This window comes from Strigops habroptila, chromosome 1 (genome assembly GCF_004027225.2).
Source record: "Strigops habroptila isolate Jane chromosome 1, bStrHab1.2.pri, whole genome shotgun sequence".
NCBI classification, from domain to species: Eukaryota; Metazoa; Chordata; class Aves; order Psittaciformes; family Psittacidae; genus Strigops; species Strigops habroptila.
The window spans coordinates 151394611-151408373 of NC_044277.2; the positions used below are offsets into that span (position 1 = coordinate 151394611).

Genomic DNA, 13763 nt, shown 5'->3' on the forward strand with positions numbered 1-13763 from the left:
ACTAAACATGAGCCGGCAGTGTGAGCTTGCAGCCCAGAAACCAACCGTAGCCTGGGCTGCATCAAAAGGAGCGTGACCAGCAGGTTGAAGAAGGTGAACCTGCCCCTCTACTCTGCTCCCATGAGACTCCACTTGGAGTACTGTGTGCAGTTCTGCTGTCCTCAACATAAGAAGGACATGGAGCTGTTGCAGCAAGTCCAGAGGAGGCCACGAGGATGATCAGGGGCTGGAGCACCTCCTGTATGATGACAGGCTGAGAAAGTTGGGGCTGATCAGCCTGGAGAAGAGAAGCTGCATGGAGACCTCAGAGCAGCTTCCACTGTCTGAAGGGAGCCTACAAGGATGCTGGAGAGGAACTCTTCATTAGGGACTGTAGTGATAAGGACAATGGGTAATGGGTTGAAACTTAAACAAGGGAAGTTTAGGTTAGACATAAGGAAGAAGTTCTTTACAGTGAGGGTGGCGAGGCACAGGGTGCCCAAAGAAGTGGTAAATGCTCCATCCCTGGCAGTGTTCAAGGCCAGGTTGGACAGAGCCTTGGGCGACATGGTCTAGTGTGTGGTGTCCCTGCCTGTGGCAGGGGGTTGGAACTAGATGACCTTAAGGTCCTTTCCAACCCAAACCATTCTATGATTCTATGATTTTATGCTTGATCTAAAACCTTATGAAAGTGGACACTCCTCTTCTTACCTGGATCCTGCTGCAGTTTGGTGCAGGAGTATAACTTCTGTCTGTGTCTCATTTTTCTAGTCTGCTTGGATGCAGGCCTGTGTCAGAGCTACCCTCTGAATACCTCACAAGCATGGATGCTATAGGGATATGTTGTTCGGTGTATGGAGCAGCAAGTATGGCTCCCTACTTAGAAGCTAGGGACAACACTATGAGAGAGGATTTGAAACAAGGTTTGAAACGAGTAAGGGGAAAAGGCAAGCTTTTTGGAAGAGGATGCGGCGAATGTCCTTGATATGTTGTCATTTGCTAGGGCAATTTTTTTTTTTTAATACTTTCATTACTTCAGAATTTTCTCTGCAAGCAAAGTTGATGAATTATTTTCTCCTCATGATTACTGGTAGAGACAGCAAAGAAAGATATTCCTCTTCCAACGGCCTTTTGTTGTTATTTAGGAAGTTCTTCATTTTGTCCATGTAGCTCCTCCCCTTCTCTCCTCCCCCATGAATCAGAACTATAGCTAGTAGTTTGACAAGCACTTCTGGATGAGCTTATTCCTGCTGAGCATTTTGCTCCCTGCTTTTTCTGTGCTGTAGCATCATCTGAGTGGGCGATGAAGAGATGTGCCGGCTGGCTCAGGGTGTGTAACCCCACCATTAACATAGCCAGCTGTGATTCCTGTTTTAGCTCATGGGATACTACTGCCCAATTTTAATCTCTCCTCACTTCTCTCTGCTTCATGGCTGCCTTCATAGAATCCCAGATTGGTCTGGGTTGGAAGGGACCTTAAAGATCATCCAGTTCCAACCCCCTGCCATGGGCAGGGACACCTTCCACTAGAGCAGGTTGCTCCAAGCCCCTGTGTCCAACCTGGCCTTGAACACTGCCAGGGATGGGGCAGCCACAGCTTCTCTGGGCGACTTGTGCCAGTGCCTCAGCACCCTCACAGGGAAGAATTTCTTCCTGATGTCTAATCTAAATCTCCCCTCTGTCAGATTAAAGCCATTCCTCTTGTCCTGTCACTACAGGTCCTTGTAAAAAACCCCTCTCCAGATTTCTTGTAGGCCCCCTTTAGGCACTGGAAGCTGCTGTAAGGTCTCCCTGGAGCGTTTTCTTCTCCAGGCTTCTCCCTTCAGCCTGTGAGGGGAGGAGTCTTGCATTGTGAGTACGTATGTGCTACTGAGGGTGAAAATCCATTGCGAAATGTCTGCTGCTGGTTAGTTGGTGCATCTGTTACTGGCTGGAGTAACTTGCCTCGTCTGCTGGCTTGTGGTCCTCTTGTAGATACGGTCAAAAATTTCTCAGAGGGAGCTGTTATCAGAGCCTGTAGGCATTTTATTTCAGTTATGGAAAGGGAATGGTTGTTATCAGAAGAATCAGAAGAATCAAGCCCTTCATCTGAGCTCATGCCAGAGTTTTATATTGATCGTGTGAAGTTTAGGTGGGCAGATGCCCAGAAACATTTCTAACCAGACTGGTTTAAAGCTGCTGGACAAATATTTGAAGGCATTACCTGGAAGAGTTAATTTATTTGCCTCCCAGTCTCTTGCTGGAGCAAGCAGGACGAACTTACACCACCAACAGTGCTAAGTTTGATGAGTTATATCTCCCCTCCCTGGTTGCTTTTTGGAAGAAAGGTTAAAAGAAAAAATCCTTACTCACGGTATTTCAGTTTTTCCACTGATGTGACATCACTGGATATAACATAGAAACAAGTTGTCAAAATAAAGGGGAGGCGGGGGGGAGGATGGGAACTGCGCTGCTTGATTGAAAACATCACTGCTGTTTCGAAGAGGCGGTAGCTGGGGTGGCTTTGCTCAGACAACTACTACGGGTCTCGCGCTGGGATGCGTCTCCGTGCCTGCCACAAGGAATTGTTCAATGTCAGTAATACATCGTCCTGTGAAGAGGGCTGTGTCTTCCCACAGGGCTTTCGTCTCTGCCTACGCAGGGCCCGGGTTTGCTAATGGGTTTTCTTGTCTTATTCTTGGGACGCCGGTGCAGATCTCAGCATGTGTGTGTGCATGCGAGGTCTTGAAAGCAGATGGGAGACAATTGGGGATGGGTGTGGGATGTACACATGTTAAAAAAGGAACAAAAAAAGAGACTGCTGAGGTTTTAAATAGGCTAACCCCTGTATATCTGTATAGGTGGTGCTCTTTAGTGGGTCTGAGTAAACACCACTTCAGTGGGAGTTTTGGTGCTGAGCTTATTAGAGTTTGAAGCACTTTCAAAGTACTATCCTTCCAAGCAAGTTATTCTGCCAACAGCAAGCAAAAAAAGTTCAGGTGGAGCCCTGTGATGGTAGTTAAGCTGATTCCTCAGCTGTGTCTTTTCTTGCTACCGAGGGTACGTCTCTGGTGGTTGTGTGTGAACTTGAGTGAGTTTTTCATGGGGATGCAGCACGCTGCAAGTGGAAGCGAGGTCATTCTGAATTATGTGAATTATGAATGTTTACAGAGACTTTTGCACCAAGGTTTACAATATCATTAAATAAATTCTTCAAAGTACTGAAAGTTTGGTGGAGAAATGATTGGAGGTGACAGCATTGGCAGCAGTGTTAATTTAGAGAGATTAGGATTTAAATTGGTTAAAAAAAAGCAACCCCAAACCCACCACCACCAAACCAAGTAAAACCACACCAAAATCTAGCACAGACTCCTTGCTGAAATCTGTTATAGGAGACCGAAGTCCAGGAATGTTTAACATTTACATTGACTGTTTATAACATTCTAGCTTTAAAAAAAGTTTACATTTATGGGCAGCATCTTATATGGTATCAATCATTTAGGACTTAAAACATAAACAAAAGCCAAAGCCATAATTTGGCAAACATCCTACATATTTAACAAATCAGCACAGGAACTGGTGCTGGCTGTCCTTTAGGAGGATTAGCATCTAATTAAGCCATTTAGAGTGAGCCAATCTCATGGTATTCCCATTATTGCCTTGATAACAGCTGAAATCAGTATAGGCTGTGGTTTGTGGTGAGTGAAAGGACTTTGCTTGTCAGTAGAAAGCAGCAGAACATTCACGCTTCTGTTCAGTTTCATTGCTCCTTCTGTTGTTGCATTTGCCAAAAAGAAAGGTATACTCAGCTTGGATTAATCAGTTGCTGTATAATTACTTCAGGTAACAAGTAAGTTTTCTTTTGGACACACACATCTAGTTGCAAACCAACTGCTTGTGTTAAGCTACTTATCCTATAGAAGAGCAGGAAACAGGATTTACAGAGATACAGCTCATTAGTCCCTGGGTATGTCTTCTATAAACTGCTAGGGATGTGTAACATCTAAGAGGGGGATGCTGATTGCAAGGCAGCAACCTCTAGTTAAAGTGCGAATGCTGACTGCAAATCAACAAAAGTAATTGTCAGAAAGTGCCACATCCTGATTGACATTTGCTTGGTTTGTGCTGTTTTAGAAGGAAAACAAAGCTTGAGGCTGCTGCTGTTGTTGTTGTGTTTTTTGTTTTTTCTGTTAACAACATATTTTAAGTATCTTTTGTTTCTTTATTTTTATGAAGTGTGCATGCCTAGATTTATTTTTACACATCATTTCCTATGGGAAAGGATGGGCTGGGGAATGTAGGAACACAAAACTTGGAAGTACATTAGTAATTGGATTTGATTTTGAGCAGTCACAGGAAACTCGGTGATTGAGGGCCTTCAAGGGTTGACCTTTCTTGAAGCACACATGCCCTGGGGGCAGCAGGATCCATTCATAGGTGGTTAGAAAATAACTATTGTTCACTGACATCCTCTGTTTTCTTCTTCCTTTTTAAAACAGGTTTGAATTATAACTTGACTGCTGATGTGGCAAAGAAGGAAAAGAGCCAGCAACCCAGAGTTTATTTTGTGACTTCTGGAGAGGCGGCGGGGCAGATCACAGAGAAGTTAGAACTGACATACATGCAGGAAAAGTGCGAGCATTACCTAGCATATGTCAAGGTCAGTTCATTCCTGTCCTTACTTATGATGTCCTCACTGCAATTCCACTCTTTTTTAAGTATTCAACCAAATAAGGTGGCACTGTTTGGCTTTGGATGTTCTTTGTTTTCTTGACAGGTGGATTAATTTTTTTGTGTGGAAGCTCAGAACTTTGTACTTGGCATGATTTGTCAGTCTGAGCACCATTGGGCCTTCAAGACCTGGTGTCAGGAATATGTATTTTATTACTTTTAATCAGGTGCAGTTGTGGGGTATTTCTTTTCTCTTTTGTCTTGGTTTTTTGCTATGCTTGTTATACTCAAAATAAGGAGGTGAAGGTTTGTTTTGGCAAGAGCAGCAGGTTTAGTTTTGTGTAAGGTCTGACTGCACAAGGAGCTAATACGCAATCTGTGTGGGAATGGCAGGGTAACCTGGGGTCTGTCCTGAAGCAGCTGGGCTCTTGGATTTGAAGAGCACCCTGGATTTTATCTAGGCTTGAAAATAGCAGTGGGGTAACTTAATTTAACATGTGTTGTGGTCCTGGGGATACAGGAGTGCTTTCCAGACAAGCTGGAACATAGGAAGGGTCTGTTCTTCCTGGGTCTTTGTCCAGGGTCTGCTAGGACAGTAGTTATCTTGACTTAGCAAGTGGTGTTCCCCAGGTGCCATTCTGTTTGCAAAGTGAGCACAATAGTTTTATTCTCATCTAGGAAATTTATAGAATGGCTTTTAAAATTATATAGGAAGGAGTTTTATCTTTTCAACAACGTATGTCTTACAAGTACTAATCTGTATCACCAGGGTAGTGTGAAGTTTGGTTTTGTGGTGAGTTGCATATCCTCCTTTCATATTTCCATAGATGAGTGTGACCTAAATTCAATGGATATTACTTGGCACTCTCTTGTTTTGAGAATCCAGCAGGTCCAGACATCCCTAAATGTATGAATTTTTCCAGGAAGCTTCTTTGTACCTAAAAACTGTGAGAACGGGAGATAAAATTCATCCTTTGACTTTATCAACATTTTGTCCATGGCTGTTGAGAGAAAATTAAATAAGGGGACCACCAAGGAGGAAATGCTGTCCTGTTGTGTGGATCTCTCGGAAGAGACTAGATATCTTCCATGGGTTTTTTTGTTTCTGGAACAACTTTTGCTTTCTGCTGTGGAAAAGCTTGCTAAAGAAAATGTAGATTTATGAGATTACCATTACTTAGAAAATATGGCTGTGAGTTTACTAGTTCCGGTCTTTCTCAAATGAGCACATCTGGTTAGGCTTTAATGTATTGAATTTGGATGAAAAGGAGCCGTATGACTTTCTATTGTAATCCAATAGTGATTTCTGTCATACTAACCCTGTAAGTAGTTTTTGAGTACTACACAGAATTCATTAAAGAGCTACATATGCCCAGGAAACTAGTTTATTGTACCATTTCTAGCTGATGTTGGGAATGCAAAGGCAAGAACTATTTTTCTCGAAAATTCCTGGGAAACTTAATTTTTTTATCAGCAAGAGACACCTTTAAGCATCTTTAAAGATACCAACAACTTAAAGCAAAACAGCTGGTTAACAAACAAGGCTACTGGCTTTCTATGTGATATAAGCAGCTATTTTTCACAGTTGGAAGAAGAGCAGGAAGTGTTGTTTGTTCACGTAATGGAGAATGCAAAGTAGTGGAGAAAGATAATCCCTCTGCTTTCATGGGAAAGGTGATATGATCCACGAGGCTACATGACATTAGAAACATCAAAGAGAGCCTTGCACACTCTGGAGGAGTGGAAATGGGGTCATGATCTTTCACTGCTATCCTTAAATAACAGCTAGTAAAACAAAAAGCCTGAAAAACAAAAAAACTCCTCAAACTCCAACCGGAAATCTCCTTGATTGCATAGGTTTGTGATGGAGTGGGTGATAAAAGATGTGGGCTTAAAAATATATGGAGTATTTCACTTAGGCTTTCCTCTTTCCTTTTATTTACTGTATGCCTGATGAATTCGCCTCCATGGCAAACGGAGGTGTTGGCAGTTTCCTCCTTAATCTGTTCACTTTATTATTGTTCACTTGAATCCCTGGTGACAAATAGGTTTATATGGTAACATAAGGATGTTGGTTCTGGACTGCTGGTGATCAAGGCTAGAGAAACTGTTTGAACTTTGTGACCTCATGTGCTAGCTTGACAAACCCTACTAGGCAAACAAGGTGTCCAGTCCAAATGGCATACAGCAGAGGTCTATACGTTATGTTAAGTTAAATGAAAGCCTGTGCTGGGCCTTGCTGGATGACATGATCCTTACCAACATGTAGTTCTAGCATGCTGGAGCCCTAAAACAGGAGGACTGAGTAAAGCTGTGAAAAAACTAGACCTAAAGATCATCTGGTTCCAGTGCCCCTGCTATAGGCAGGAGCACCTTCCTCTAGGCCATGTTGGATGGGGCTTTGAGCAACCTGGTCTCATAGAAGGTGTCCTTGCCAATGGCAAGGGATTAGAACTACGTGAACTTTAATGTCCCTTCCAACCCCAACCATTCTGATTCTCTATTTCTTTTGGCAGATTTGATCTCGAAAGACCCCAGTGAAACAGTGCACTAAACAGTTGCAAGTCTGCAAATAAACTGCAAATAAAACATTTAATTGTTTTGCAATTGATAAGCGTCAATGTTTTGAGCATGACTCCTTTCCTATTTGTGGTTCCCTCTCAGGACAGGAGCTACTGTTCTTATTGCTGCTACTGAATTTGAGTATTGAAGTCTCTTTCCTCATAACAGTGTGTCTGAGATAAGTGGATGTCAGAAAGTTTATAGGATATGTGTAGCTCAGAACTTGGTTTTGTACAAGGCAGACTACCAAATTATGGCTCAAGTTGCTAGAATTATGGTAGTTCATAAGAAAACATGCTTCTCTGGTTGAGAACAGAGAGTGCTTTGGGACTTAGAAGTGCTTTGAGTTTGGTTTTGTAGTAGGCAGGGGGAAGTAGAGGAGAGGTGCATTTTCTGACTTTTTTTTCCCCCTTTCTCTTCATTGGAACCTGTTTGGTGATTTCTATTTAAGAAACTTTAATTCTTTAGTATACATGGGCTGTAATTCCAATACTCGCAGTGCCTCAAGTGTCGTCTCCAAAAGCTGCATTTGTTCTAAGTTAAACAACTTGTGGAGGCTTGACTGATACATTCAGTAGAAAATTAACAGCTGGTGCAAGTGGCTATTAACTGAGAAGTTGAGGAGCATCGCTGGTGCTCTCCTGTCAGCACATAGCTGATCCCTGCTGTCTCTCAGTAGGTGCTTTGCTGCTGGACAGTTCCTCCTCCGGCAGTCTAGGGATGGTGCTGCTGCCACTACAGACTTTATCTCCTTCAGTGGTGATAAAACTACTAACAGCAAAGAAATACAAGTAAATGTTAACTGTCTGTCAGTGTTGCTGGAGAAAAATGAAGCAAAAGTTTAAATCCCATTAGCTTTTTTCTTTAAGGGGATTTGTTTTTTGATAGAAGGAATGGCAAACATAAGCGTGAGAAAATGGAATGTGGTACTAAGAAGCAGCAGAGGTTGCAGAAGTAGAAACTGAAAAGATGAAGAAAATAAATGGGTTGGAGGCTTTACAAGCATCTCCTTAACCTTAATATCTGAACCTGCAGCTGAAATGTAGAGTTTTCTCTTGGGAACTGCACTCTTTTGATGGTGCTCGGAAGACTCGAGCTGTGTGTTTTTTAAGACCTGCTGTGATCAGGGCATGGACTCTGAGGAAACATTTCTCCTTTCAAGTAGCTTACCTGGTTGTTTCCTGCTTATGTGGGCTCCCCTAATATTTAGAATACATTTATTTGTGGACAGGACAAGAGAGTTTGATGCAGACAGCAAAGCATGTTGTGTGCACAGATTTGTGTGGGGTTAAATCTCATCTTTCTGGATTTATCACAAAGGTGTAATGGTGATGATGATTAAAGCCTCTTGTATGATTCCTGCATTTGCTAAAGAAGAACTGTCTGGTTTCTCACCTTACTGTGGGCCATCCAGCTGGGCTGCCTGTTGCTACCAGTCACTGCTGTCTGTGTGCAGAATGAACACTGTAATAGCTTCAAACACCATCAGCAGTCCTGGCACAGGATTAAACCAGACACAGCATTTATTTTTTCCAGAGATTTTTATCTTGGTGACTGTCTGGTTGTTTTAAGCAGTCTCATGTTGCTTATCGTATTAACTCTTAATGGATCTGGCTGTAGCTCTTGGGGAGGATGGGGCTGAGAAGCAACAGTGGAGCAGTGATTCCAAAGCCTTTTCACAATGGTGTGTAGGTGAGAAGCCTAGGCTGTGCTTGTACAGGCAAGTTTGGAATAAAATGCTGCCTTTTCAGCAGAAATTGCACAGCAATGTTTTGTTCACCACTGAATTATGTAGCCAAAATTTGCCTTTTTTATAAGTATGTTTCTAGCCGTTGTCTGCCGTGCATCACTGTTACCTCAGGTCTCTAAAGACACTCTGGGCTGCTGATCTCACATAACTTCATCTCTAGTGTTTATCACTTTTAGTCACTGCCTGTGGTTGTGATTGTTTCTCCCTCTGTAGCTGTTTGATCTCACCTGAGGGGGATGCATGTATTAAAGTCTTTAATTGTTAATTGATAGTAATCTGGTGGGGTTTTTTTCTAGAGTCTGGGTAGCAAAGCTTTCAGTATCACAGTCATGTGTGATGTAGAGTTGGTGTCACCTTGAGTGTTTGAAAGATGTACTTTCTTCTGAAAGCTGTCTGCCTGTGAATTAACATCTATATGTTAACATTTGATTAGTGGTGCTCCAGGATAGAGGCATGCAGCCCGAGACACTCAAGAGCTTATTTTGAAGGTTGGTTTTCGTCATTTTGTTTTTACTGGGATTGGTTTCTCCCATAACTGTTAACACGAAGCCTTTTAGAGAGGGTGGTTTTCAGCAGAGCTTGGTTGCATGCTTTTAGCAAAGCCTTTCCTGGGACACTGGTGCTGTGAGCGATGGATCGTGTGTTGGATGTGGACGATAACCACCACTTTGCAGAGGAAGAAGGGAAAACCAGACCCTTGGCAAGTGCAGCTTCACTCTGTAGTGTCCCAGCTGGTCCTCTCCCTGGGAGGGAAGTCAGAGCAAGTAAGGGGATAACACTTGAAGCAGAGGCTGCTTTCACAGCAGCAACAGCTATGAAAACTTAGTCACAATTATCTAGGATTTCACAGTGTTTGGACCACTGGGCAGACAAAGAGAGCGCTGACCTGTTCCAGCTTGCAGCAGGAAGTTTATCGTCGCTGCAAGACAAAAGCTGCTGTGTAGTTTTGCCAGGAATGATGACTGCAGTGAGATTCAGCGCTAAGACCAAGAGCAGAGTTGATATCTTTGGGTTTGTTCCTTTTTGTTGTTTTATATGACTCTTTTTTTTTTTTGCCCTTTTGCTGAGCCAACTGGAGAAACTGTCAGGCCAAGCCAGATGCAGTCATAGCATATGTTCATGGCTGTGGGGTAGGTGGGGCGACCATGAAGCACAGAGGTTTATTTACAGAAGCATGCTTTCCAGAACAATTCTGTTTTCCAAAACTGCAAAGTGTGCTTGTAATCTGTTAGCACAGCCAGCCTCGCCTCCCGCAGAGCAAAATGAATGTAGTGTTTTCTATTGCCTTATTCTCTAAGGTTATCAACCCTCTCCTTTCGGATGCATTCTGGCCATCACTGTTTCGAGCTGATGTCTCACCTTAAAAAATAAGCTAGGGAGAAGAGAAGCTGCATTTTTTCCTGAGTAGCTCATATGGGCAAGAGAAGAACAGTTGTTAGCTGCGTAACTCTGGGTTCCTTTTCATTGCCTCTTAAGTACAGGGATTTAGACATACCAGAAAGAGTATTAGGAGTTGGTGAGAAGACTGACATCTTAGAACTGAGCATTAACTGTATGAAGGTTTAAATACTGTTAATGACCATGCAGTTGTTCTTGGCTTTTCCAAAGGTTTTTCCAAGGTTCACCAAGAGCAAGTAAGATTGTCTTTCAGGGGTGAGCTTATACTAAAGCTCAAAACTGTCCTGCACAATGGGGCTAAAATTAAGCTGCCAAATACGCCTGGCACCAGCATCCTTTCAGAGGGGACCCATGCTGCAGGTAGGGAAGTGCTATAAGACCTGTTAGGGCTGGTAGTGCAGATACATGGGAGAGCAAATTGCAGCAGATATTGTGCTGTTAACTGTGTGTGGGCTTTTTTCTGTGCGGTACAGCTAGTAGGGCTGTTTGGTAGCCCAAAGGGTCTTTTGTCCTCAGGCCAGTGGGAGGGTTTGGCTGTGAGCTGAAGACAGCTCTTCTCCTGACGCCCTCTTCTCCCTCTCTGCCCATTTTACCAGGTTTTTAAAGAAATCCCTTTTCTTTTAGTTTTCATTCTTTTCTCCTCACACTGTTAGATATCATAACTGAGTGGCAAACGTCTCCTCCTTTCTGGTTTGAGAGTATCTTTGAGTGTTTTCTGCTCTATATGAAGCTTATCCATTATAAAAACAATGAAACAAGAAAAGCCCAATCCCATTTCAAGTTATAGCAAGGTAAGTACTTTGTTGCTTTTTGACTTTTGCCAGCACGTATGGAAAAGGCCAATTATATTTATGGCCCAGGCAGAAACTTGGTTGATCTGGTGGAGCTGCTGTCAAAGTGCCTGGTTAATCCCATTCATGAATCTAAGTGGAGAGATTTTATGCTCCCCAAATTAAATAAATATCATCTTGAATGAGGCTCAGTCAGTAGACTTACAGCACAGCAGCTGCTGAAATTGTGCTTTGCCTGCCTTGTATTTCTTTTACCTGCCCTTTTAAAACTGTAGTGTTCCCTGCTTTACCCTAAAGGCATTCAAGTCTTTAATCTTGAGCCCTTTGATAAACTTTTCCCTCTGATATATTCTGTAATGGAAAAGAAATATGATTTACTCTTCAAGTAGAGTCTCTCGAAAATATGTATTAAGTTTTAACTTAGTTAAACTTTAGCGGAGTTGATAATTATTTTTACTGCATATAAAGTCTTAATGAAGTATGACACTTCACTGCTGCTCTTAAACATTCAGTAGCAGGTGTATGCCTGGCTTTACTGTCTGTCCACTAATGTGTTTCTGTCTGATGCTGTAGTTCCTCAAAAAGAGACTTCATTTGCAGATTTAACCTTTTGGAGGCTCAGGAGGGGCAGGTTTAGGCCTGGTTGGAGCATGGCTCTTTTACAGGAGCCCATGGTTTGGAGAGACTGTCCATGGGGCTTTTGTCTGAGAAGAGTCATTACATTTCCCAGTGATGGCACTTTTAGGAAGTGAATGGCCAAACAGAGATAAAAGAGGTGCTGCACTTTGTGCTAGGAAAAGTCATTTCAAAAGGCAGGTAATGATGGATAGGAATATTTTTGCTTTCTCTGGCACTCTGGTTAACCAAAGTGCTTGTTTTCTCAGGTGGAAAGAAGCAGCAAAGAAGGCAACACTACTGTTTTAGAAACTTTCTAAGCTTGTTTTTGGTATGGAGCGGTACAAACTAAACACATGATGGCAAATTGTGCTGTAAAAGTTTATTAGTACTTCTTTGGGACAAATTTACACCTAGGGGGAATACACTTAATGCTAGAGTATTGCTGCAGAAAATTACAATAGGGAACAGCTTGTTTGTCTTAGTGGTTTTCCTGTTTATAACACATGGAGGAATATCAGTCTGTGCGGTAATCTCGGACACACACATGTACACTGTCGGCTTATCCTGTCCAAACTGGGGAGTGCCTAAAATTATTACCCTTTCATTTTGCTACCCTTAGGAAGGAATGAGCAGGACACTTCATCAGGAAACATGGAGGCAACTTCCAAGAGAGACTCGTCTCTAGGCTAAAAAGAAAGCAATTAATTTTGCTGGCTGTGGCTTCTGGGTATGTTCCAAACCTATAATCTCCTCACAGTCAGAACACACTCGAGTCTCTTGGGAGACTCTTGCAGATGCCATGTTTGGTTTGGGTGGCAATGCTAATCCAGTCCCCTAATTCATACCAAAAGTGCCTGACAATATGTTTGAAGAAATCTGGGAGTAATAGGTTGCAGACATAGAATGTTTTTGGCAGAAGATGCCCTTTCTCCCTTTCTCCCCCACTACGTAACTTCAATTGTGGAACTGAATTCATCCTGAACTCCTGAGGTCCAGAAACACTTGAGTACACCCTGAGCTGTTACCCTCACCCCATGTGCTCCCCAGCATTTCCATATGCAACAAGGTAGTTACAAATGGTATGGTTGTGCTGGTGATTGAAAATTACATCCCTGGTCATAGGCTTCCAGATTGTTGTGTAATTTTAATTATCAGTTCTCCTTGTAGAGCTCAGTGACCTTTCCTGGAGTCCCAGTTATTTTGGGGAATGTGTAGTATTCTGTACGTGCAACCTGCATGTAGTTCTATGTTAGCTGTGCTCCTCTGGAGGTTTGAAACAAGTGTTATCCAGGAGTTCAAATTGTTTTCCACTTGCCCACAATGTCTTTGACCTGGTGGCATGTGCTTAAGCTTGTTTCCTGACATGCTATACAAGATGTTCTAATGGATTGGAGGCATTAGGCAAATTAGCTTGAGTTTCTCCACTTCCATGTGTCATGATTTTGCAGGGCCTTTTCTCCCGTCAAATGTCTGATGTCTTTTCCCATCAGTGTGCTTGCTTCCATTAGTCATTTTTGCTTTGAAAAAAGATCATCTTCAGAGGTCCCTTCCAACCCAAACCAGTCTATGATTCTATGATCTTAGAAAACAAGCATCCTCAAAGCAGTGAAGTAGTCAAATTTTAGGAATATGCATAATCTAATTTTGAGGGGTTTGATTTTTCCGTTGGCATCAGTGTATTGTGCCAGTTGTTTTCATCTGGTGTTAAAATTCGTATTGTTGCATGTGAATTACACAGCTTTAAAAGAACAAGTTTCAGAAGGGGATATTGTAAAGGCTGCATAGACCATAATTAGCTGACTGATTCTTAAGTGAAAACCGAAACTGCCTTTTTTGTCAAGTTATTGACCGCTTTTTCTGCCAAAGTTTCACCCATTGCCGTTAATGATTTCTTATATGTAACATGAGTGGTTTCTTGTAAATGAAGTCCTCCTTGAAATTATTTGTGAAAAACCGAAAATTGCTTAATGATGGATGGCTTTTGAATGCTTTTTAGGCAAGTTGGTTTATTTTAT

The 13763-nt window shown here is 42.4% G+C and overlaps 1 protein-coding gene across 2 annotated transcripts in view; it reads left to right on the forward strand.

Moving 5' to 3' along the window:
- ITGA9 (integrin subunit alpha 9) overlaps nucleotides 1–13763 on the forward strand; it is a 218425-nt gene that overhangs the window by 48556 nt on the left and 156106 nt on the right. For both annotated transcript variants that reach the window (XM_030498820.1, XM_030498830.1), the window contains exon 15: nucleotides 4458–4618. In XM_030498820.1, coding sequence (XP_030354680.1) covers nucleotides 4458–4618 — 161 coding nt within the window. The remainder of the gene's footprint in view (nucleotides 1–4457; nucleotides 4619–13763) is intronic.